Source organism: Falco rusticolus, chromosome 12, assembly GCF_015220075.1.
Source record: "Falco rusticolus isolate bFalRus1 chromosome 12, bFalRus1.pri, whole genome shotgun sequence".
Classification (NCBI taxonomy): domain Eukaryota; kingdom Metazoa; phylum Chordata; class Aves; order Falconiformes; family Falconidae; genus Falco; species Falco rusticolus.
The window spans coordinates 33,569,200-33,589,841 of record NC_051198.1 but is presented as its reverse complement, the minus strand read 5'-3'; the positions used below and the strand labels follow the sequence as shown (position 1 = coordinate 33,589,841).

Sequence of the window (20,642 nt, the reverse complement as noted above, 5' to 3'; positions counted from 1 at the left end):
ACAGGGAGTTTCTTAGAAAATAACAGAACTCCAAGACAACAGGGCAAGGAGTAAGAGAGACAAGCAAATAAATCTATGGCCCTCAGATCAGCTAAAGCTCACAGGTCCCAACATTTGCTATGTGTGCTGAAGACGGTGCTACCACATCCTCACTGCTCTTAAGCACAGGTGAATGCTATCCCTACTAAGGTAGCGTGAAATAATTGCGCCACTTAGCTACTCACAGTCTGGATCAGAAAGAATCACAGTTTGTGCCCCAAATTTATCTCACTGGATTGTGCCACTCACTCACCAGGCCAGTAGCATTAAGAAACATCTCACCTGTAAAATATATTGTTGATCTGCCGCCTCACATACGCTCGGAGACCCAGGAACTTCCCGTAGATCCTGTGCAGAATAGTCTTTAGGAAGTCTCGCTCTCTGGGGTCTTCACTGTCAAAGAGATCCAGCAGCTGTGGGAAGAGAAATTCAGCCAGTGTCTGCATACTGCCTGTTTGGACAAAGCTACCAGCAACACCAGGCACTGCTCCCGCTCAGCAAAAGCAGCTCTTTCAGCTGGGTGATGGCTTCAGGACCCTGAGCACGGGGTCACTTCCATGAAACATGCAGCCTCCTAGTCACAAGCTGGAACCATCAGCACTTCTTTCATCTTTGGAAGCACAGCGATGGCCTACATAATCCACAAAGCTGTGTGTCTCCGTATTTCCCCTGCAAGGCCCCCTCCACCTATACAATGAGTGATGAGTTCCAGGGACTACAGCTCACACACACTCTTGCCCTGCTGCTCATTCAAGACTCGACAAAGGAAAAAAGAAAACCCACATCATCAAGCACTTGCTGACACAGCCGGACTGTTTGCATAACACCTCAAGCAAATCTTGCTGCATGTCCTTCATAAAGGTGATGCACAGTGGCAATGATTACTTACAGATAGTACAAACTTCTGGTCAATGTATTTCTTGGCTACATTTGGTTGAAAGTCAGGCGATTCCAGGAACCGGAGGAAGAACTCATACACCAGCTATGGGGGCAGAAGGAGAGATCACTTAGAAATCCACCTCCCATCCTCTCATCAGTGTTTGCTTCAGATTGTAAATGTTTTCTTTCGCCTTACTCAGCTGCCCTTACTCTGATGGGCAGGGGGTCGGTGGCATGTAACTGCCCAAGTCTGCATGAGATCTCATCACCTCAGGTCCCACCACAAACAACAGCCACCTACTTGGATGAAGACACAAGGCCCGGGAAACTCTTCTTCCACCTTCAGCCCACATCTCTACCTACAGCAAACAGAAACCTCCAGAGGAGACAGCAAAGGCTCAGGCTTCATTGGAAACCCTTGAGACACACCAAGGAAGAGCAGAAAAGTGGAGAAATTAAATGGACCCCAGGAAAATACACTGTGTCCTCTGCCTCCTGGGAACTGACTCCAGATTGGCCTGGCCCTGCTAAGCCATGCAAGCTGCATGCTGTGTCCCACTTGGACAACAAAGGGCAGCCTGCTTTAGGAAGGCTGCCAGTGCCAAAACAGCAACTTCTGGTCCTGCTGTCCTCTTAAAGGGACAAGTCCATTCCAGGGCTGACTAGCGCTTCTGAGAGTGCTGCATCCCAAAGATCTGACTTTGGAGTTGAAGGAGCTATGGGGCCACCCACCCACAGGTAGGGCCCAGCTGCCAAGGACAGCAGCACAGAAAAAAAGAGGTGATCACCAAAAAACACAGCACACGTTTGCCACAAATCCATGCTGGCTGCTGCTGACTTAACTCTGAGAAGCAAATGCTTCCTAGCATTCACAGCACTCTGGTGCTGAGGATACCCCATTTCTACCAACACTCTCATTCCTGTGTCACGTGCAGCAGTGCACCTTATTTCCTCTCTGTATTTTCTGTTTCATTTTGCAGTGCCTGGCTCTTGTTCTGCCTTTGCCTGCTTGACAACACATGTCCCTGTGCAAGTTCCTGGGGAGATCCCCGTAAGCTTTACCTCCTGCCTTCCACTGCTGAGGTCTGCCAAACCATGCCCACTGTTGCTTTCATTACCCTTTTCACCTAGTTTGTGTTAAAGTCTATTTTCCAGGACACACGGCCTAATGAAAAGATCCTTGGCTCCCTTCCCCTCTTCCTTACCTCCAGTTTTCTTTTCTGGTCAAATGTTTCCTCCCAGTTAACGCAACTGAATTACAGCCAGCATACAGGAGACATGTTAGCAGGTGCCAGCACAGGCTTTGTTTTGGCACCAAGCAGTCCTCTTCCCCCATGTGCCTCTTGGGGAGCTGGGCAAGGAGAGGAGGACTGAAGCAGACAGGGCTGCTGTCTTTAGTACTGCTGAAGCCCAGAGGATCAGGGCTTTTAAGCCTTCGGGAAGGACATTTAACACTGCTAGGAACTGCTTCTTACAGAGGCAACACAGCACAACTCCCTTGCTCCAGTAAAATGTTCACTCCCAGCCTATCTCAGGGCCATGTGGGAGTACAGCCATCTGCAGGTGAATGCTGCACACAGCCACCAGCCTGTTCCCAGGACACCCCTGCTGCCTGTACTGCCCACAAGCCACCACTGACCCCCATCATGGGTGGCAGGCCTGCCAGCAGCAGGGCTGAAAGGCTCCAGCACTACATGAACTCTGAACTTCTTGGAGATAAATTCACCAGATCCACATCACACCCCTCCTCCTCACCTGAAGGTGCGGCCAGGCAGCCTCTAATGTTGGTTCATCTTCCTCAGGGTCAAACTCCGCGCCTGTGGGATTGGATGATGGCGGGAGCGTTCGGAAGAGGTTCACTGAAAACTGAGGTGAGTGAAAAGGTGTATGAATGACATTCCTGCGCTTCACCACGGCCCTCCCCGCAGCAAATCCCTCACTTCAGAGCAACACACTGTGATTTACCATAGCTGTGCCCATAAACAGATCCCTCCCTAGAGACTGCAGGGTTACAGCCTGCACATGAATTCCACAAGTGCAGTCTGTGCCACAGACAAGAGCTTCCACCTCTCCCTACACCAGGCACTGTCACCTCCCTCCCCCTTCTTCTCTTTCTGGGGGTGGGCAGGTAATAAGGACCAGGGTCACACTCCACTCTGACAAATACCTAACCCCTCCTCCCCATCACGCTTCTGAACAGTCTCCATTCCTTTGGCACACAAGCATGTCCTGGCCCCATGCCCTACCATGATAACAGCTTCAGGATAGATGGCCTCAGTGACAACATCACGGTTGTGCGTGATGTATTCCACCATCTCATTGAGACCTGCTCGCTTCACCTCCTTGAACTTCAGGTCACTGAGGGGGTCAGAGATGAAGTCAAAAAGCACGCAGCACTGCCGCAGCTTCTGGATGAAAAGCTCTTCTCGTTCGTGTGGGGGAGCATCTGTCAGAGAAAGCAGGGACATCTGTTCTTGGAGACAGACAGAATATCTTTCCGGTTTGCCCAGGTATCAGTGTGGTTTGCTCCCTGTACTGCATCCCCCCACCCCATCACAGTCCCCCTTGAGCTGGTGGCAGAAGAGGGAAAGGCAGTGTTATCCCTGCTATGGAGATGGGACAATGGGGGCAGAGGGATTGCGAGGCCTCTGGAGTTCCATATGGCATATAATCCCATAAGGCAATTTCAAATAAGCTATCGGTTTCTGATCTGATAAGCATTGATCCCTTCCACGTACAAGGTACACTGGAAAAGGAACTCACTTAACTAGCTCACATCACCGAGCGGTGACACCCACGCCCTGCACCCCAGAGCCACAAAGGGAGCTGGGCAGAGCACACTGCAGGCTGAGCCTCCTCCCAGAGAGCAGCCCCAAAGAAAGGGGCTGAGGCGGCAGAGGCCCTGTGTTAACAGCATTCTCTTTTTGATATGTTGCCACTGGAAACTCTGCACTACTAAGGCCAATCAGGCAAACTTCCCTCTTGATTGCAGAACAGCTGCTGAGCTGCAAGGCAGTTGCCCTTCCTAGACTGCCTGTTTCTGTGAGCAATATCAGCAACGGGTCTGGCTCAATGACTGATGAAAATGCTTTCTCCCTGTCTGCACTTAAGTCCTGTTTAATTGCACCATTATGTAGACTAACTGCTAATGCTGGGTAATTGCCCTAACGTGGACAAGTTCAATAGCACTACCATAATTTGAAATGGAAACACAGGGAGGAGGAAGAGGCCTGGTCCTCTCCCAGGAACTGGTGGCTGTAGGAAATGAGAGCAGTCTGCACCAAGGTCTCTGCACTTCACCACCTCCCTGCACAACCTGCTGAAGAATCTGAGGTGATCCTAAGTACATACAAGCATGAGGCTTTAAATCAGTTCAAATGAGAAGGTAAGCACTGAAGTCTGCATTGAGTATTCTCATTTTGGTTTAGGCTATCTGTCCGTTCTCAATCTGTTGCCAGGCCAAGCACCTTTCCCAGAGCCATTTCTGTCGCACTGCCGGCAAGGAGGTTAGCAAAACAGTGCCAGGCTTGCTTTAGGAAGAGCCCTTACACCACCACACTCTGCCTGCAGAAGCTGCAGCTTGTCATGCAGGTTACCCCCACCCCGCAATTTCTTTACCTTTAAGGGCTGGGAGTTTTTGCAGTTCCCGGTTCTTGCTCAGATTGAAGCGCGAAGAGCTATGCCGGCGCTCCTTCTTCACAATCTGGGGTCCCCCTGAGTACTTAATCTTATTCAGCTGGGTTGGTGGGGGAGCGCTGTTACTGGGCCGCTTATTTGAAGTTTGTTGCTGCGGTTGCTGCTGAGGCTGCTGGGCCTGATGATGGAGAAGAGTAAAACAACTCATAAGCTTTTACGTACAAATCCCACAACCAATCAGATACTGTCAGCATCTTCTTGAACTGAAGAAACCAGGTACGTTTTTCACTGTTGCACTTGCAATTCAGTGCATCTCACCTACTCCTGCAGGGCTCTAGACCCATTGGTTGCATTTGCAGCATACCTGCAAAGTTAACATCGGTTTTACTCCTATCTGCAAGGTACAACAAAGAAACCACAGCCTCTCAGCACAGTGGGTACTAGGGATAGGGAAGCAAAGCTGCATCTTGCAACCACTTACAGGAGTTTGTTGACACAAAAAAGTAGAAATAAGAACTTCCCGTGGTCCAAACACAAACCTCAGTGTGCCAACTGCTTCTGATTACAGCACTCTGTACAACACACATCAAACAAGTTTTGAAAAGTAGCAAGTTGCTTCCTTATCCTTGTGCAGGGAATCACTTGGGGAAAAGCAAAGCAGTGTGTAGTACAGAGCAGATATGATGGCCCTGGAAAAGAATGGTGAAGACCACGAAAATCACTGCCACATCCATAGACCAGGAGCTGCTAGTCTATGGACCACACAGGCCTTACCCAAACTTTAGGTCCCAGACTGCAGGCTCTCCCAGCCTGTCCTGGCTGCTCCCACCGTCTCCGCATTGTCTCAGCCTCACTGCTGTCTGGATTTCTGTCAATTTGCTTTTTTCACATCACCTCTTTTAGCCACACAAACTTTTTGCCTGCATCTTCCTCCAGCAGACATCTTCTCCACTTCATGCTTGTTAAACAGCACTTACAGAGGCACTTTCTTACTTTTAGCAGTTCACCAGAAACTCAAACCTGCATTTGCTCAGCTCAGCTCTGTTCCAACTTTGCTGAAGTTCTGCTGGTTCAAGACCCACTTGGGCCATAATGGCTCAATAACTGACCCTTTAACACCACACTGTCCCAGCTCATGGAAAGCTGAATATGGAAGAGGGCAACATCCCACCAGCAAGCGTGTAGCAGAGGGCTCAGCTGAAGACAGCACTCAGCCTACTCTTGCTCTGTTGTGTAAGCCCAGCAGTGCTCCCTTCCTCAGCTCTGCCAGCTCCTTCCCACTGGCACATGAAATGAGGGAGCTGCAGGGTGAACCTGTTTAAGACATAACAGGGATAATGCAATGGATCGGAAGCAGAGGTGGGTGAAATCCTTGGGCGTCACCCCCTCCTTCCCCCAGAAACTCTCAGCTGCCACATACAGCATAGCAGTACAAACACACACCTCCTCAGAACACTGACCAACAGGATTTTAAGGGAAAGCATCAGTAGTGCAGAAGCTCATCAGAGATCTCCTCCAAATGAGATATGGCCAGTCTCTTCCTGTGAGAAGCAGCTGAGCTGCAGCTTACCCTGCACCATCCTTACCCTGAACTGAGTCCTGATGGTTTCCAAAGAGGTGCAGCACAGCATCACTGTGCAAGAGCAAGATTCACTGTCCCTGCAGCATGTGGGGAGGCAGCAAGACAGGAATAGGGAAAGCTGCCTACAAGGAGACACTGCTCTACAGATTAGGATCTGTAGAGCAAGTTCAATGGCTCCGTGTGAAAAATAGCGCTCAACATGAAACAACAACTGTTTTGTCAAGCCATTACTTTGAACAGAAATTGGAAATATTTTGGTTCTGGTCTGGCTCTGCTTGAAGTAAATTGTAAGTGGTTCTGTTTCAAGCTCAGCTCCAAGCCAAGGTGGGAGGAGGCAACAAGTTTTGAAGTCTCTTCAGTTTATATTTGATCTGATTCCTTTCATGAAGCAGCACTGTCCGATGATCACAGGAGGGAGGAAGACGAGCTTGTGATGGAAACAACTGTATCTGCCAGACTACAAAGTGGAGGCAACTTAACTGAAGAGGGACCACTGTCAGGGTAAGTCAGACTGAATCCTTGCTGGCAACCTTCCAAGACTGAGTTCATTCCTCACCCTGAATACTTGGGTATCAGGGCAGCATGAGCCACTCAGATGTTGTCCAGATGCTTTTGGGAAGGCTAGTCCTCTACTCTGCATCACTCTCCTTCTACAGGAAAGAAGGACAAAATCTGAAGGCTGAGCCACCGCATGGAAAAGATGGTACAGAGAGAAACAAAAGATGCATTGGCAGCCTCACAGGTAACACTGAGGGAAGCAGAACACATGGGTCCTCCTTGCTGACAGGACATGTCTGTGCACTCCTTACCCACCCAGAAATGCCACAGGCAAACGTTCTGAGCGTGTTGTGTGTACTGCATGCTAACAGGCCGCAGCCACTCTGCCTTCGTCAGGGGTCTGGAAAAGTCCTTGCCACCAGCTCCTACAGCCTTCAAAAGCTGGCATGAAGAGAGACTAAACACAGTTTCAGGTTTAGCTGCTAGTTATTTAAGAAACAGGCACGCACATACAAAAATCACACAACTTAGTTTGGTAGAGAAAATCTGATGGTGGGGGAGGTCAGACATACTCTGCGCTGCAGTGCTCAGATGGTTTTAGGATGGATTGCTTCTATATGGACTCTCTGGCATCAAGCCGCATACTTGCTTTTGCGAGGTGTTTCCTGTGGCAGACCTGCTATCCTTCTGCCTTCAACACCTCCTACCTTGGCCACATGAATCAGAAGAGGCTTCTTTTTAAGTTTCCTAACACTTTCTTCTCTGAAGTTTTCATCCCTGAAAACACAGCAAACTGCTAAACCTGAAAGCTTTTCTCTTAATGTGCAGGATCAACCTCACAGACTGTTCCCTCACCAGCACCAGCTGACCACCACAGGGCTGCAGGCACACACTTACTCGATCAGGCTCAGCCCCTTCCTGACAGGCAGGGCTCACATCACTACAGCAAAGCCAGCTGCTTGGGAGACACTGTTTGCCAGCGGCTGTTCCGCGGCACATGCTGAAGTGACCAGAGAACAGCACAAAGCTGTTTGCCCAAGCGTGGTGCAGCAGCCCCACCTTTCCCACTGCAGTGGAGTAGCTACTCATGCCAACAGGATGGGCCAGCCCCAGTTGCACCACGTCTGAATTCCCCAAGCGCAGGCTCCCTGGCTTCACAGCACTTCCTCCCCACTGCTTCCCACCACCTCTCCTCCTTGCTAGGAACTTGCCTGCACAAGTCAATGAGCCCCAGGCCCTGGGCTTGCCCTGTGCCATTCCTCTTCACCTCGGGTTCCCAGGGACAGAGACCCTCTTCCCCCAGCCACCCCGAGCTTCTCCTCTGTTCTCCTACCCGTGCATGACCTCACCTCTGCAGGCACTCCTCCCGCAGCTGGGTGCATTGCCACTCAAAGCCCTTCTGCCTCACTGGTCCCTTGAGCATCCCTCCCTTGCTAAGCTTCTCAGCCCAGATCTGCTCTCAGCTCCTCCTACTCAGATGACTCTTCCCTTCCCATCCCTCAAGTCAGTACCTGCTCTCTTTGTCTGCTGTTACACTGCTTTCCTATTAAAATCAAGCTCTCTGCCTCAGAAGTAACATCAACACACTGTAATGCCCGTCTCTGAATAATGAACTCCAGGTACTGCAGTAACAAGCCCCATGGAGATATCTGCAAAACACGTAATATAGCAGCTCAGTGAAAAGGAGCACTGTCTCCCAGAGCTGCAAATCTCATCAGGAGGCTCCAAGCTGCCCTTGAGGCTGCAGAGCAACTCCTCTCTCCTCTTTACTGCTGCTGCTAATCCCTGCTCCCACTTCCAGGTCATTAACTCTCTTCCCCACCCAGCTGCCTCTCCCAGTCTTTCTGGCCAGGAAGAGTAACTCTTTCTCATCCTCTCATTCAGTGCTGCCTGGGTCTCTGACTTTTTTTCTCCTCAAATAGCCATGCAGAAATTCTCTCCATTCATATCTTCATCACATTCCAGAGAGAATGAACTAAATCTTTTGTTTCCCACTCCCTGCTGTTGTGTTTTCCTGCACTGATGCTGTCTTTTCCTGAGCAAACTGCCCCCACACACACACCCCCAAGCCAGGGGCTCAGCAAGCTCTGCTGGCTCTTCACATCAGGTAGCTTCACCCCAAAATGGGCATCTAAAAGAGCACTGCACTACCCCTGTACTAACGAGGGAACTCAAACACTTGCCTTCCCTTGTGGGAATGCATCTGCTTTTGAACATATCTGCCTTTCCAGATCAGCTCCACTAAAAACTCCTTTGCTGCAGAGAACAAAGCACTATGCTTAAGGGCTTCTGGACTGACTCCTACCCTCTTCATCTCCCTCCATGGAGATCCCCATAGGAGGTCCTCGTCCACTGCACTTGCTCATATCTGTCAAACCACAGCTGCTCTTCAACAAGCTTTACTCATTCTACCAGCCAGCCAATGTGCCTGCAAAACAAGTCACAACTTTCTGGAACCAGGATAAACTAGGGCTGAGTCCTCCCCTGCTCACTGGAGCACGGTGTGAGAGAGGAAAGTGCATACTGGAAAAGGGCTGTCCAAATGCTGCTCTCCCGCAGTGAGCCCATTAAGCATCTATTGATATATGAAGAAAAAAGAAAATTCTCCTTGGCACACACAACTTTCACCCTAGAAAGGGCAACTCCATGGGGGAATTTAAAGGGCACAAAATCCTCACACAACAGCAGCAGAGGCATCCAAGCTAGGCTCAGCCCACCAACCCCACCAGGCAATACCACTCCTGGTGTTTCACCAGTCAAACCACCTCCTGTTTCTGACACAAGGAAGGAGTTTCGCTCCCAGCACGCATTACCCAATTCCTCACAGTCCCCCAGTGTGAAAGTCAAAATACCTTTCTGTGCTTCCTGAAGAGCAGGAAAATCGCATTCAAACTGGTATACATTTCTTAGCAAGCAAAAAGCTCTCTTCCATTCTGCAGCAGAGCAGTCCGGAGACAGGAAAGCACCAAGAGAGAACAAACTTCACTGCAAACTCAACAGGGAAAGGGAGAAGAGACTGTGGCAGTGCACACTGCAGAGGTGTTTCTTTTCTGCTTTGCTCTCTGTTCCTATGATCAAAGGAGACCCAGCCTTCCATCTTAAAGAAGGGCTGGATTTTGTTTGGAGTATGAGGAAGTGGCTGGGTGTATTTTGTGGGAGGGAAGGTTAGACGCATCACTTCCAAGTTTCTTCTGCACCCAGGCACAACCAGACATCACATGCCGTTTCAGGACACAGAAGGAAACTTGTAGCCTGCCCTATTCTTCCTCTCTCACCGCACAGTTTGTAACCAGGAGAGCAGCACCTCAGCCCATTGCTGATGTGGATGGCGACATCAGAGATTTTCTGCTTTGATGGCTATCCATCACCCTCGCATTAAAAGACCCAGGCTTTCCTTCCTCTTACCAGAGCTGGGAACTCAGCAGACAGAGTGCCGAATAAAAAAAAGGTAAGCCTGATCCCATGATGCCAAGGCAGGAGTTCTCTCACTTTCTTGGAGTCGGCAGACAGCTCTCCCAGCAAGCTGTTTTCAGCTGCATACACAAAATAAAATGGACAGAGGCCAAGACCAGGATGGGATATAAAATGAGGATCTACAGAACTGCTACCTGCTCCAAGACAAACTCAGCTTCTGATTCCTTGCTGGCCACACTGCAGGTTAGGCAAGAGTATGGCTTGGACCCTGAAACCCAGTAGCTAACAGTAGGGATATTTTCTGAGGGTCTGCAACACAGATCTAGGCTTTGAAGGAGACTCTAAAATGACCTTATTTTGACTACAACCATCCCACTGAACTATACAGATTTCTTCTTACTCTTCACTAGCCTTACGTGTCTCTCATTCCCAGTCCTTCCAATCACAAGCGTGATGTGTTCCAGACAAGACGTGAACATACAGGCTTCTACGGACATAGAAGTAGCACAGCTTGTTTGCCAAATTGCCATATTAAGAAAACAACCCAGCACACACATATGCATGCTTCCTTGGACATGTGTACCACGCTCTTCTAAGCCAAGTCTCAAAATCCACAACCACACTGTTCCAAGTGCTGGACAAACTCAAGTCTACCAGAAAAGTTCCAATTTACTCAATTTTTTACCGATTCTAAGCACAGCTTATCATATTACCACGTTCTGCTGAGGCGATTCTAACACATCTAGCTGGGCAACATCAAGATTGAGAGTGAAAAAGGCTCTGCACTGCTGGGAGTACAGACTGTGACTTCTTGTGAGTAATTTTGTTTTCAGCGACAAGGCTGTTATACCAAAGGAGAACCATTTAATCTCTAGCAGTTTACCTCTATTCTTTCAGCTGTCCTATCCGATCCTTCCTAATCTCACTCCCGCAGAAAATGACTCAGAAGAACAAATTTCTTTTGCATTGCTTCTCACTACTCTCTCACTCTGACACAAAGTGACAACAGAGTTTATCAAGCTTTGCTCTTGACAGGAGTGAGGAAGCTGCTCCCGTCTGTAAGGCTTCCTCCTCCTTGATAACCGTCGCTCTTCCCTCTCTACAGCCAACCTCACCGCGCTCTGCCCACCTCTGCAAGCAGCGCTCGCCATCAGCTTCGAGCCAAATCTCTTCTTGCAGGGATGTAGGGTATGAGACTCACCCTGTCCTTCCACAGCCATCGTCATCCTTTGGGCCAACTTTCAAGGGGAACTAACTTCACCTTAACTTCAGTCTTTGCTACCACCTTCTCCCATTCCTTAAGACATTCCCGGTGCATACGTTACCTGACAGAGCGGCATGGAGCAGCTATAATGAAAGCTATTATTCCTCCTCAAAGATGAGTTGCACATGCACACTGCTGTATTCAAGATGAAAGCCTTACCTCTTCTGAATTCTCTGCCCCGCCATCCTTCCCACTACTGCTGCTGCCAGGCTTTGTGGTGCTTTTGGTAGACTTTGGAGACTCCTGTAACAATAAAAAACACATTCAGAGAAAATTTTACCTTGCGCCGAACATCAACATCTCTTTGCAGAGTTCAGCTGTGCGCTGCCACCTGCCCAGCCCACCTCCAGCCCTGCTTCGGGTGGCGACTCCCAGCCCCTTTCCCCTGGGAAGAGCACCCCCGAACTGCTCCCGTGGCAGCGGCGTGGCCCCGGCCGGGCACCTCCGGCTGCCAGAGCCCCGCGCCCACCGGACCCTGCCCCGGGGCACGGCCCCGCCACGGCCCCACCGGCGCTACGAGGTGCGGGGCGCCCACGGGCACGGGGCACGGCACGGCACGGCACGGCACGGCCGCACCGGGCGGCGGCAGAGGCGGGGCGCGGGCCCCCAGCCCGGCACCGTGCAGGGCGCGCACCGGGGCACCAGCCGCCTCGCAGCGGGACTGGGACGCGGGTGGGGCCATACCTCCCCGACCGGGGGCATGGCGGGGGGGGCTGGCCGTGCCCCGCCGCCCGGGCGACCTCCTGCTGCCCGCCGAGGGCGCGGGGCGGGGCAGGCCGCAGCCCCCGCTTCCCCCCGCCGGGCTTACGCGGGGACACCGGTACCGGCGGCCGCCGCTCACGCTGCCGCCCCCCCCGCCCCCTGCCCTGCCCTGCCCTGCCGCCCGGTGCGCGCCACCGCCACCCTCCTGCACCAGCCGCCCCGCCCGCCCCGGGAGCGCGCCCCCGCCCCCTGCCGGCCGCAGCCCCGCGCGCGCCCCCGCCCGAGGGCCGCGCCGAGAGGGAAGGCCGCGGCGGGGAGGGAGGGCGGCGGGAACATGCGGCCGATCACCGGGCCGAAACACCGGGCAGAGCGGGGGCATCCCGGCACCGCCCGCCCGCCTGCCGCACCTTCTCCTTCTTCAGCTTGTAGGGCATGGTGAGCGCCGGGGCCCCAGCCGCTCCGCGCCCGCCGCCGCCGCCGCCTGCGCCCGGGCCCGGCCGCAGCGCCCCGCTCCCATTGGGCCAGCCGCGCCGGCCTGCCTAGCAACAGCCGGCGCCGCCGCCGCGCGGCGCTGACGCGGGGCAGCAGATTTTTCTCATTGGCCGAAGCGTGCACTAGCTCCTGGCACGCCCCCTGGAGGCGGGGCGGGGCTGCGGGCGAGCGGCTCTTCCGGGGCAGCGGCAGCGGCTCCGGCTCCGGCCCCGGCCCCGGGGCGTCGGGGTCCCCCGTAGGGCAGCGTGTCTAGGCGCGTGCGAGGGGGCCGGCTCCCCGCGGGAGCCCCGGCTGCGGCAGGCGCCCGGCCTTGGCGGAGGAGGCGCCGAGTAGCTGCCCGGGGCTCTGCTGCGTGCACATGCCTTCCGGAGGGGAGGGAGTAAATTGGGGGGGGTGTCCTTCTTCTGCCGTGTACTGCGCAGCTCTGCTCAGCATCGCTGGCGGGGGGGAGACCCGAACAGCCTGAGCTGGCCCCAGGGCTGCACCCCACCTCTGTGCGGCAGGCGCTTGTTGGTGTGCTGAGGCACGGCTTTGGAGGTGGGCTGTTGATGGAAATAATGGGGTCCGTGGGTGGATGCAAGGGCAGGTGGAAGTGTGGGTGTGTGGAAGCACTGCCCCGGCAGGGCCCCCGCTAGGAATGGGGCTACTCCTGGACTGTGGGTCCCAGGACACTTCCCTGCTCACGTTGGGCAGCTCGGACAACTTGTTGGCAGGTGGCCTGCATCCTCAGGAGGAGGGCAGCTTCCAGGAGCCTGCAGGCATTGCCTTCAAGCTGATGTTCAGCGTGGGGAAAGCATCCAGTGGTCAGCAAGCTGCCCTCGAGTTCATGGACCTGAACTGAGCAGGACCTGCTGGCAAATGGCCACCTCCTTAGGGCCTGTGATGTCTCTAGAGGGTCTAAGGTCAGTCCAAAACGTTTGCCAGCATGCTTAGGAGTGGCTGCTGGCCTGTTGCAAGCAGCACAAGAGCTCCCGTTCATTTTAGTCAAGCCAGCAAAAAGGGTTGCTGACTTGGAGCAGGTGAAGCACACATCACATTGTGGTGTGTGCAGTGGGCTTGTTACTGGGAAACCTGTGCTGAGCCCTCAGCCCTGCGCAGCCACTCTGACAGGGTGTGCTCTCAGATGGGATGTGGTGCATCAATGGGGACAAAGGGGGGCACCGGGCTGTGTCACAGGTCCTTCAGCAGGAGCGTGCTCTTTTCAAAGTCATCAGGTGAACAATCCTTACGTGGGACGTGAGGGGTGGGGTGGGGAATTTCCCTGAGGCTATTATAAAAGGTCAGTCCAACAGCTTATTGTCAGCATGCTGATCATCATTGGCTTGACAGCCATTGGCTCCCCAGGAGCAAAGTGAGGCTCTCTGTTGCTGTTGTCTCTCTCCTGTGTCATGCACGAGTGACCCAAACCAGAGCACCGGCATAACCATCTGGGTGCTTGTGAGCAGGGCAGTGCACCAGTGTGAGCAGGTAGAAGCTGCTTGCTTGAAGAGTTTGTGCCTATCACCATTCCCTCTCCTAAACTGTCACATTGAGTTCTGGACTGGCTTTCTTTGCAGTTCCTCTGGTTGACTACTCCTGGAGGAGCTCAGCTTCACCAAGATGCTGTTTGGCCCCTGAATTCGTCCCAGTGCCATGGTGGTGTCTGGGCCTAGTTTTCCTGTACCTGCCAGCACAGGAATTGCATCCAGCTGCCCAGCAGCTGCCTTTTCCAGCAGGAACCCTGTGTGCCCAGTGCAAGCACACAAGCAAGTGAGATCTGCCCTGTACCAGTCTCAATTTCCAGCCCAGTCTTGATTGTGAAGGGTGTGCTTGCCCAGAGCAAGGGGTGCTGCAAAGAGCAAAGCTGTAGTTTTCCAAGCTTGCCGAAGAGCCCCGAAAGCGGTTTCACCAGAAAGCTCTTTCCTGCTACCTGCGCCCAGGACACCTCAGGGTCCAGCCCCTGAAGTAAACCCCGAGTGAGCTCTGCACCCCCCTGGCTGCGGCTGCTGGCAGCGCTCCCCCCGTACCCAAAGCTGGGGATGCCCTCCCAGCTGCCACCTCCACGGCAGCAGGTGCATGACAAGTGGAAGGACTATGATGGCTCCAGGGCGTGGGGTCCTCAGCCCAGGGTGGGCAGTGAGAGGGCTTGACTGTTGTCCCCTCTCACTCCCTGGGCAGCACAAATTTGGGACCTCAGCTCTTCTGCTGCTGCTTCAAGGAATCTTCTAAGCCAGCTCAGATATTTGACCTTCCAGCTGGGAGGCTGGGTCTTTGCTGTGGCTATTGGTGGTTCTGGGGGGCTCGGAGGGCTTTCTCGGAAACGACTGGCCAGCTACTGCTGCAAAGCTGCAGGAGAGCAGGGAGCCGGTCTGTGCCCCAAAGCCATCCTGGCTGCCCTCCTTGTCACTCCACCTCTGTGGGTCATCGCTGGGTGGGTGGCTGGCTGCTACCAGCCCTTGCCAGGCCTTGGCATGAGCTGCACCAGGAGCTGAGCCCTGAGCAGGAGCGGAGGGAACAGCCAGAGTGTGAAGGGTGCTGAGGGTCAGGAGGGGCACGGAGGTCTGGGGGCGTCTGGTTTTAGCTGGAGTCCCCCCAGCCTTGCTTGACGTCCCTTAAGCCGTGCTGCCCACAAGCACGGTAGAGGCGCTCCCCGACCCGAGACCGTCCTGGTGCTGGGGAAGGTGGGCTCCCAGCTGCGGCCGCTGCTGGCTCACGGTGCCTCCTGGGAGCTGCGTGAGGCTGCAGCTCCCCCGCTATGGCACAAGGTGGCCATCAAGGTCATCTGCAAAGGGAAGGCTCTGGAGGAGGACCTCAGGAAGCTCCTGGCTCATCAGATGCAGGCAGGGCAAGCAGAGGCCAGCCGACGCGGGGGGTGGGGGGATGGGGGCTGAGCATCATTAGATGCTGCGGGGCAAGGGGGGGCATCGGAGGGCTAAGGGGGGTAGGGGGAGCACCCTTTGGGGAGCTTCACGGGCAGCAGTGCTACTGGGAGGCTCAACGAGGTAGGGGCGTTGGAGGGGTTGAAGGGGCAAGGAGTGGCTGGGGGAGTCCGTGGGGTAAGGGAGGCACCGGGGGGGAGACGGTCAGGGATTCAGAGGGGCAGGGAGCTATTTGCTGTGGGAGGTCCAGGGGGATGGCAGCCGTGGTGGGCGCTTTGTGGGGAGCTGCCACGGGCTAGGGTAGCATTGATAGGCAAAAGGAGGGGGGGTGCAGGAGGTGCAAGGCAAAGGGGGGCCGGAGGGGGGCAGGCCTGTCCCAGTCAAGCCCCGGCTACCTACAGGTCCTGAAGGGCGTGTGCCAAAGCATCCCATCACGCTGTACCAAGGCTTGGAGACGAGGATGGGCTTCTACCCCCTCATAGAGCTGGTCCCCTCGGGAAGCGTCCCGGAGCGGGTGCAGAGCCTGGGGCCCTGCTCCCAAGGCCAGGCAGGGCTCTGGTTCTCCCAGCTGCTCCCCACTCTGGCCTACCTGCGCAGCAAGGGCCATCATACACCGGTGGGTGAGCATGGGGGCCAGGGGGCAGCTCGGGGGTCACTGGAGCGGTATTAGGGGGCATTGAGTGCAGGAGGGTAGGAGAGCAGATGAGGTTCAGGGGAATGGAGGGAAGCTTTGGGGGATGCACCTAGGAAGCATTAAGGAGGAGCTAGGGCCATGAGAGGGCATGGGGAGCTTTGAGGGCCATGGGGAGAGTGCTGGGGGGAAGGTAGGGGCAGCTGGGGGTCGTCAGGGGAGAGCTGGTGGGGGCAGTGGAGGAGGTAGGGGGCACTGAGGAATGTTGGGGGCAGCTGGGCCACCAGGGGCCAGGGATGCTGCAGTGGGAGTGGGCAGTGGTTTCCCAGACAATGGGCTTCCCCCAGGCCCCACCCTGACCTCCGTGGCCTCCCAGGACATGATCCTGCACCTGCTGTGCCCAGCCTACCAGTGCCTCTCTGCTCTGGACCCACTGGGTTTCTTAGTTCCTGCCCCTGGGGCACCTGCCCTCAGGCACCTAGGCTGACACTCGGCACCCATGTGCAGTTTTGGCGCTCTCTCGACTTCAGGGGGCCGCTAATAAAAGCCTTGAATGTTGTTTTGTCTCCCTTTTCCCTGGTGGAGCTCCCATCATGGACAGACGCTGCAAGGGACCTCCCTCAACCCATGGTGGCATCACCCCCGAGCCCACAAAGCAGCCTCCCCATCTGAGGACATGTCTCCGTACAAGCCTCTCTGTGACCACAGGAGCTGCCAGACCCCAGCAACCTGGAGGTTCCCACCATGAGCAGAGCCACCCCCAGCCTCCCAGGACCATTTCTCCAGTTCATTTGCCATCTTTGTGGCCCTCTGCAGCACTTGCTCCAGTTTGTCTGTCTCTCTTTTACTAGGTGGCCCAGAACTGGTCATGGTGCTCTGGTGGTGGCCTCACCAGGGCTGAGGAGAGGGGAAGGACCACCTCCCTCCACCCACTGGCAGCACTCCCCCTAACACAGCCCAGGAGGCTTTTGGCCTTTGTTGCCCCAAGGGTGCACTGCTGCTTTATGCCCAGCTTGGTGTTCACCAGACTTCCAGGGCTTTCTCTGCCAAGTTGCTTTGCAGCTGGTCAGTCAGAGTCCAGCATATACTGTATCTCGTTGCTTCAGCATTATCTCCCCTTCATAAAGCCATGCTGATCTACTACTGATGGCCACCTTGTCTTCCATGTGTTTGGAAATGGTTTACAGGATTACTTGCTCCATAGCCTTCCCAGGAACAAGGTGAGGCTGGCCAGCCTGTAGTTCCCTCATGCTCTTATTTGCTGCCCTTGAAGACCACAGTGACACTTGCTTTCTGCCAGTCCCCAGGAACGTCTCCCCATCACCATGGCCGTAATTGCACAGGTGATGGAAAGTGGCCTCGGAAGGACTTCAAGCCAGCTTCTTCAGCACTCTGGGGGCATCCCATCTGCTCCCAGGAACTTGTGTCTGTCCTGTTTGTTTAAATGTTCCTCAAACCAGTTCTCCCTTTCCAAGGGGAACTCTTCCTCACACCAGGCACTCCCTTCTAGCCTCAGGGGCCTGTGCTTCCTGAAGGCAGAAAAGGCCAGAAAGTTTTGAGCCCATGGCTGGCTGGTTGTCATACCTCCAGCATGTACTGCTACCTGAGGTTTACCTTCCCCATGTGCAGGACTTTGCATATCCCTTTGTTGATCTTCATGAGGGTCATTGCTCCAGCCTGGTCAGTCACCTCTGAACAGCAGCCCAACCTTCTGGTGTATCAGCTGCTCCTCCTGGTTTTTGATCATTTGCATATTCACTGAGGGTGCACTCTGATCCATCATCCAGGTCATTAATGAAGAGGAGAAAGAGTACTGGCCCCTGGAGCAGGTTGCCCAGAGAAGCTGTGGATGCCCCATCACTGGAAGTGTTTGAAGTCAGTTTGGACATGGCTTAGAATGACTGGATCGAGTGAAAGATGTCCCTGCCCATGGAAAAGAGGTTGGACTAGATGATCTTTAACGTCCTTCCCAACCCAAACCACTCTATGAGTCTATGATTCTGCACAGACTCTTGAATTCCTGGAGATCTGCAGCATCTGGAGGAAGTTCATGGGAAAACTGAGGTGAGAAAAAAGGGTTTAAATGACATCCCTGCACCTCATGACCATTTGTCACTGGCATGCAATATGGTCAGCATGGAGAAAACTGGAGAGATGCCTTTTGGACACTTTCAGACACACTGGTGAAGAACCACCTAGGCAGGCAGGTGAGTAGCAATGCTTCTCAGATGCTTTACTTGGTAATTGACAACTCTGTAACCTAAAAACTCATTTCAACACGGGCCTTTCAGAAACTGGCTTAGCTACAGCCAAGGATGGATCAGTGGTGGAGTGGTGGAAGCACTGTAGCTTTGCTGTAGAGTCTCGCATAGCAGACTGGAGCACTGGCACACACTGAAGCTGTTCAGCTCTGCTGGCTTTGGTCAGCTCTGTGTCTACTGTCAACTAGGAAAACTAGCAGGTAGCAGGCAGGGGGTTGTGCTGACTTGGGAACATCAGCAAGCAACACTTCTCTGAGTCGTTAGGAGCATTGTGTGACAGACCTTTCCAAAGCTGGCTCTACCCTTAGTCACCTGGATTTTCCTGCCTTTGGGAAGTCAGCATGGAAGGATGGCAACACAGTCCCCTCCATCTGGACTCTCCATAATTTCCTCTGTGTGGCCCAGCTTGTGGACAGCTGGGTAAGCAGAATGAAGAAGCCCATGCTGGAAAGACAGCAGCTGGAGGAGTGCTCAACCCACTGGAGCCCTGTGCTGCCCATCGAACACAAAACATATGCCACCAATTTGAGCTATAGAATCTGTGCCATGGCTGGTAGCCAGGGAGAGCTTGCAGCATCAGGTTTCCCTCCTCAGGTCAGAGAGGAGCAGTTTGAGGAACAGAAAGCTGTGAGCAGCTGTCCTCCTAGCAGGCCTCTCTGCACTTCCAGAGGTACTGCTGCCTTCCTCAGCAGGGCACAGTTTTCTTCTGCTCTACCCTGAGTCACCTCTCCTTGACTTTTTCCCCCCTTTCAAGCACCTCCTCAAAGGATATTGCATTGAATATCCTTGTGCTCTGCAGAGACTTATCGCACAGTGTTTTCCTAACCAGTACTTTCTCCTGGCCTTTTGGGGCTCCTTCAGTGTCTCCTGCTCTGGATTCTGTCCTTTGGGGAGATTTGGCTGAGCTCATCCACAGCTAAACACAGCTCTCATCCCTTCTCTTGATAATGTTACTTACAACCTGTGCTCACTAGCTGTCCTGTGCTTTCCAGCTACCTTCCTTGTCTCCCAGCCAGGCAGGTGAGTTCAGGTGCAGCTGCCTCTGGAGAATACAGGGTGGGGAGGAGACTGCCATTGCTGCAGTCCAGTGGGCTGTGTCCTTGCCCCATGGCCTGTCTCCAGACCTCTTCCAGATGATTCCAGACATACAGAAACCCTATGGAACATGTTCTTGTCCACAGGGATAGTTTCTACTACTGCTCTACCATAATCTTTGTTCATGCCTTGAGCTAAGAAATCTGAAATTCTTTCCCAACCTTTGACCAGATTTTCCTGTTTTTCCTGTACATGCTGTCTTTGTAGAACCACACTGAGTTACTGGCTCCTAAGAAATCCTGTGGTAGCGCATTCCCTAAGCTGTTTTGCATTGTGCAGATGAAGTATTTGGTGACCACAGATGGCAGAATTTCACCCTGGTTTGCCTATAACACCAGCAGAAGTATAGTTTGTAGTGGAGCCTTGCCTCAGTAAACTTGTATCAAGTCCACCAGAATTCAACCAGGCATTTAGGGTTAATCTGGAATTCAGAAAGGATATTGTACATTGATTTCTGTGAGCAGGCAAATTTCTGAGGCAGCAGTCATCTCTTTCAATAGGTAGGAAGGACAAGTACTGATCCCAAACGGGAGAACCTCTTCTATATTCTATAAATAATGTAGAATAGCGGAACAGAGGACATTACACTAAAAAACCCATAATGTGATTTCTGAATCTTAAAAATCTGATATGATGGGAAAGACCAAACAAGCACGTGTTTATACTCGTACATAGCTAAGGAAGAAAATTTTTTAGAAATGCTGAGAATAGCTTAAGGTTGCCACAAGAAAATACTTGCTTGTCTTCTTTCTAGCACAGAGGAAAAGCCAGCTGTTATTAAGACCCATGCCACAAAGACAGACTTTCAAGTAATTTCCTTAGTAGTCCTTCTCAGTAATAAACTTCACCTGGAGACATCTCAGAGGATTTATGATGCTCAAGTCCATTCTCCTTGTTTCAAAGCCAGTTGGGCAACTTGCAATTCTCTCCTCTCAGGACTGCACTGTCACTCCCAAGCAGCCTGGCCCCATACAGCCTTTACAAAGCCTGCTTTTGGAGTGACCACCACTCATGTTGTCACCAGACAAAGCTCCTAACACATGGCTAACAGTCCCCAGTTGCAGCATTCAGTCTTCCCAATGAGATGGAACCGAAACAAAATCAGAGGGACAAGAACACTCTCCTTTGGTGTTCAAAGCATACAAAAGAACAACCAGTCTTTCCAAAAGCCTGGATGAAAATTTTAGCAATTATGATCTGGTTGAGCAAAATCTCTCAAAGGTCTCAAGTGTTAGGAGAAGCTTCCAGAAACACGACAAAGCACATATCAGCACATTACACAGTACTTTCT

The 20,642-nt window shown here is 53.3% G+C and overlaps 2 protein-coding genes across 6 annotated transcripts in view; one reads left to right on the top strand and one right to left on the bottom strand.

The window, feature by feature from the left end:
* PPP2R5D (protein phosphatase 2 regulatory subunit B'delta) overlaps positions 1 to 12,537 on the bottom strand; it is a 30,916-nt gene extending 18,379 nt beyond the window's left edge. For 3 of the 4 annotated variants that reach the window (XR_005107029.1, XM_037405802.1, XM_037405804.1), the window contains exons 1-7: positions 12,422 to 12,537; positions 11,472 to 11,555; positions 4,537 to 4,732; positions 3,165 to 3,364; positions 2,674 to 2,784; positions 929 to 1,021; positions 322 to 452 (exon numbers count right to left, since the gene is read on the bottom strand). Coding sequence is in view for 3 of the 4 variants with exons in the window: in XM_037405802.1 (XP_037261699.1) it covers positions 322 to 452; positions 929 to 1,021; positions 2,674 to 2,784; positions 3,165 to 3,364; positions 4,537 to 4,732; positions 11,472 to 11,555; positions 12,422 to 12,448 (842 nt within the window). In the remaining variant the exon portion in view is untranslated. Of the gene's footprint in view, positions 1 to 321; positions 453 to 928; positions 1,022 to 2,673; positions 2,785 to 3,164; positions 3,365 to 4,536; positions 4,733 to 11,471; positions 11,556 to 11,996; positions 12,158 to 12,421 lie in introns of those variants that run through there. The other variant, XM_037405803.1, reaches the window with a different exon arrangement.
* A 5,270-nt stretch (positions 12,538 to 17,807) lies between these two features.
* Positions 17,808 to 20,642, top strand: part of ABHD12 (abhydrolase domain containing 12, lysophospholipase) — a 47,282-nt gene continuing 44,447 nt past the window's right edge. Inside the window, exon 1 of one of the 2 annotated variants that reach the window (XM_037405968.1) lies at positions 17,808 to 18,059. In XM_037405968.1, coding sequence (XP_037261865.1) covers positions 18,046 to 18,059 — 14 coding nt within the window. In that variant the 5' untranslated portion in view covers positions 17,808 to 18,045. The other variant, XM_037405965.1, reaches the window with a different exon arrangement.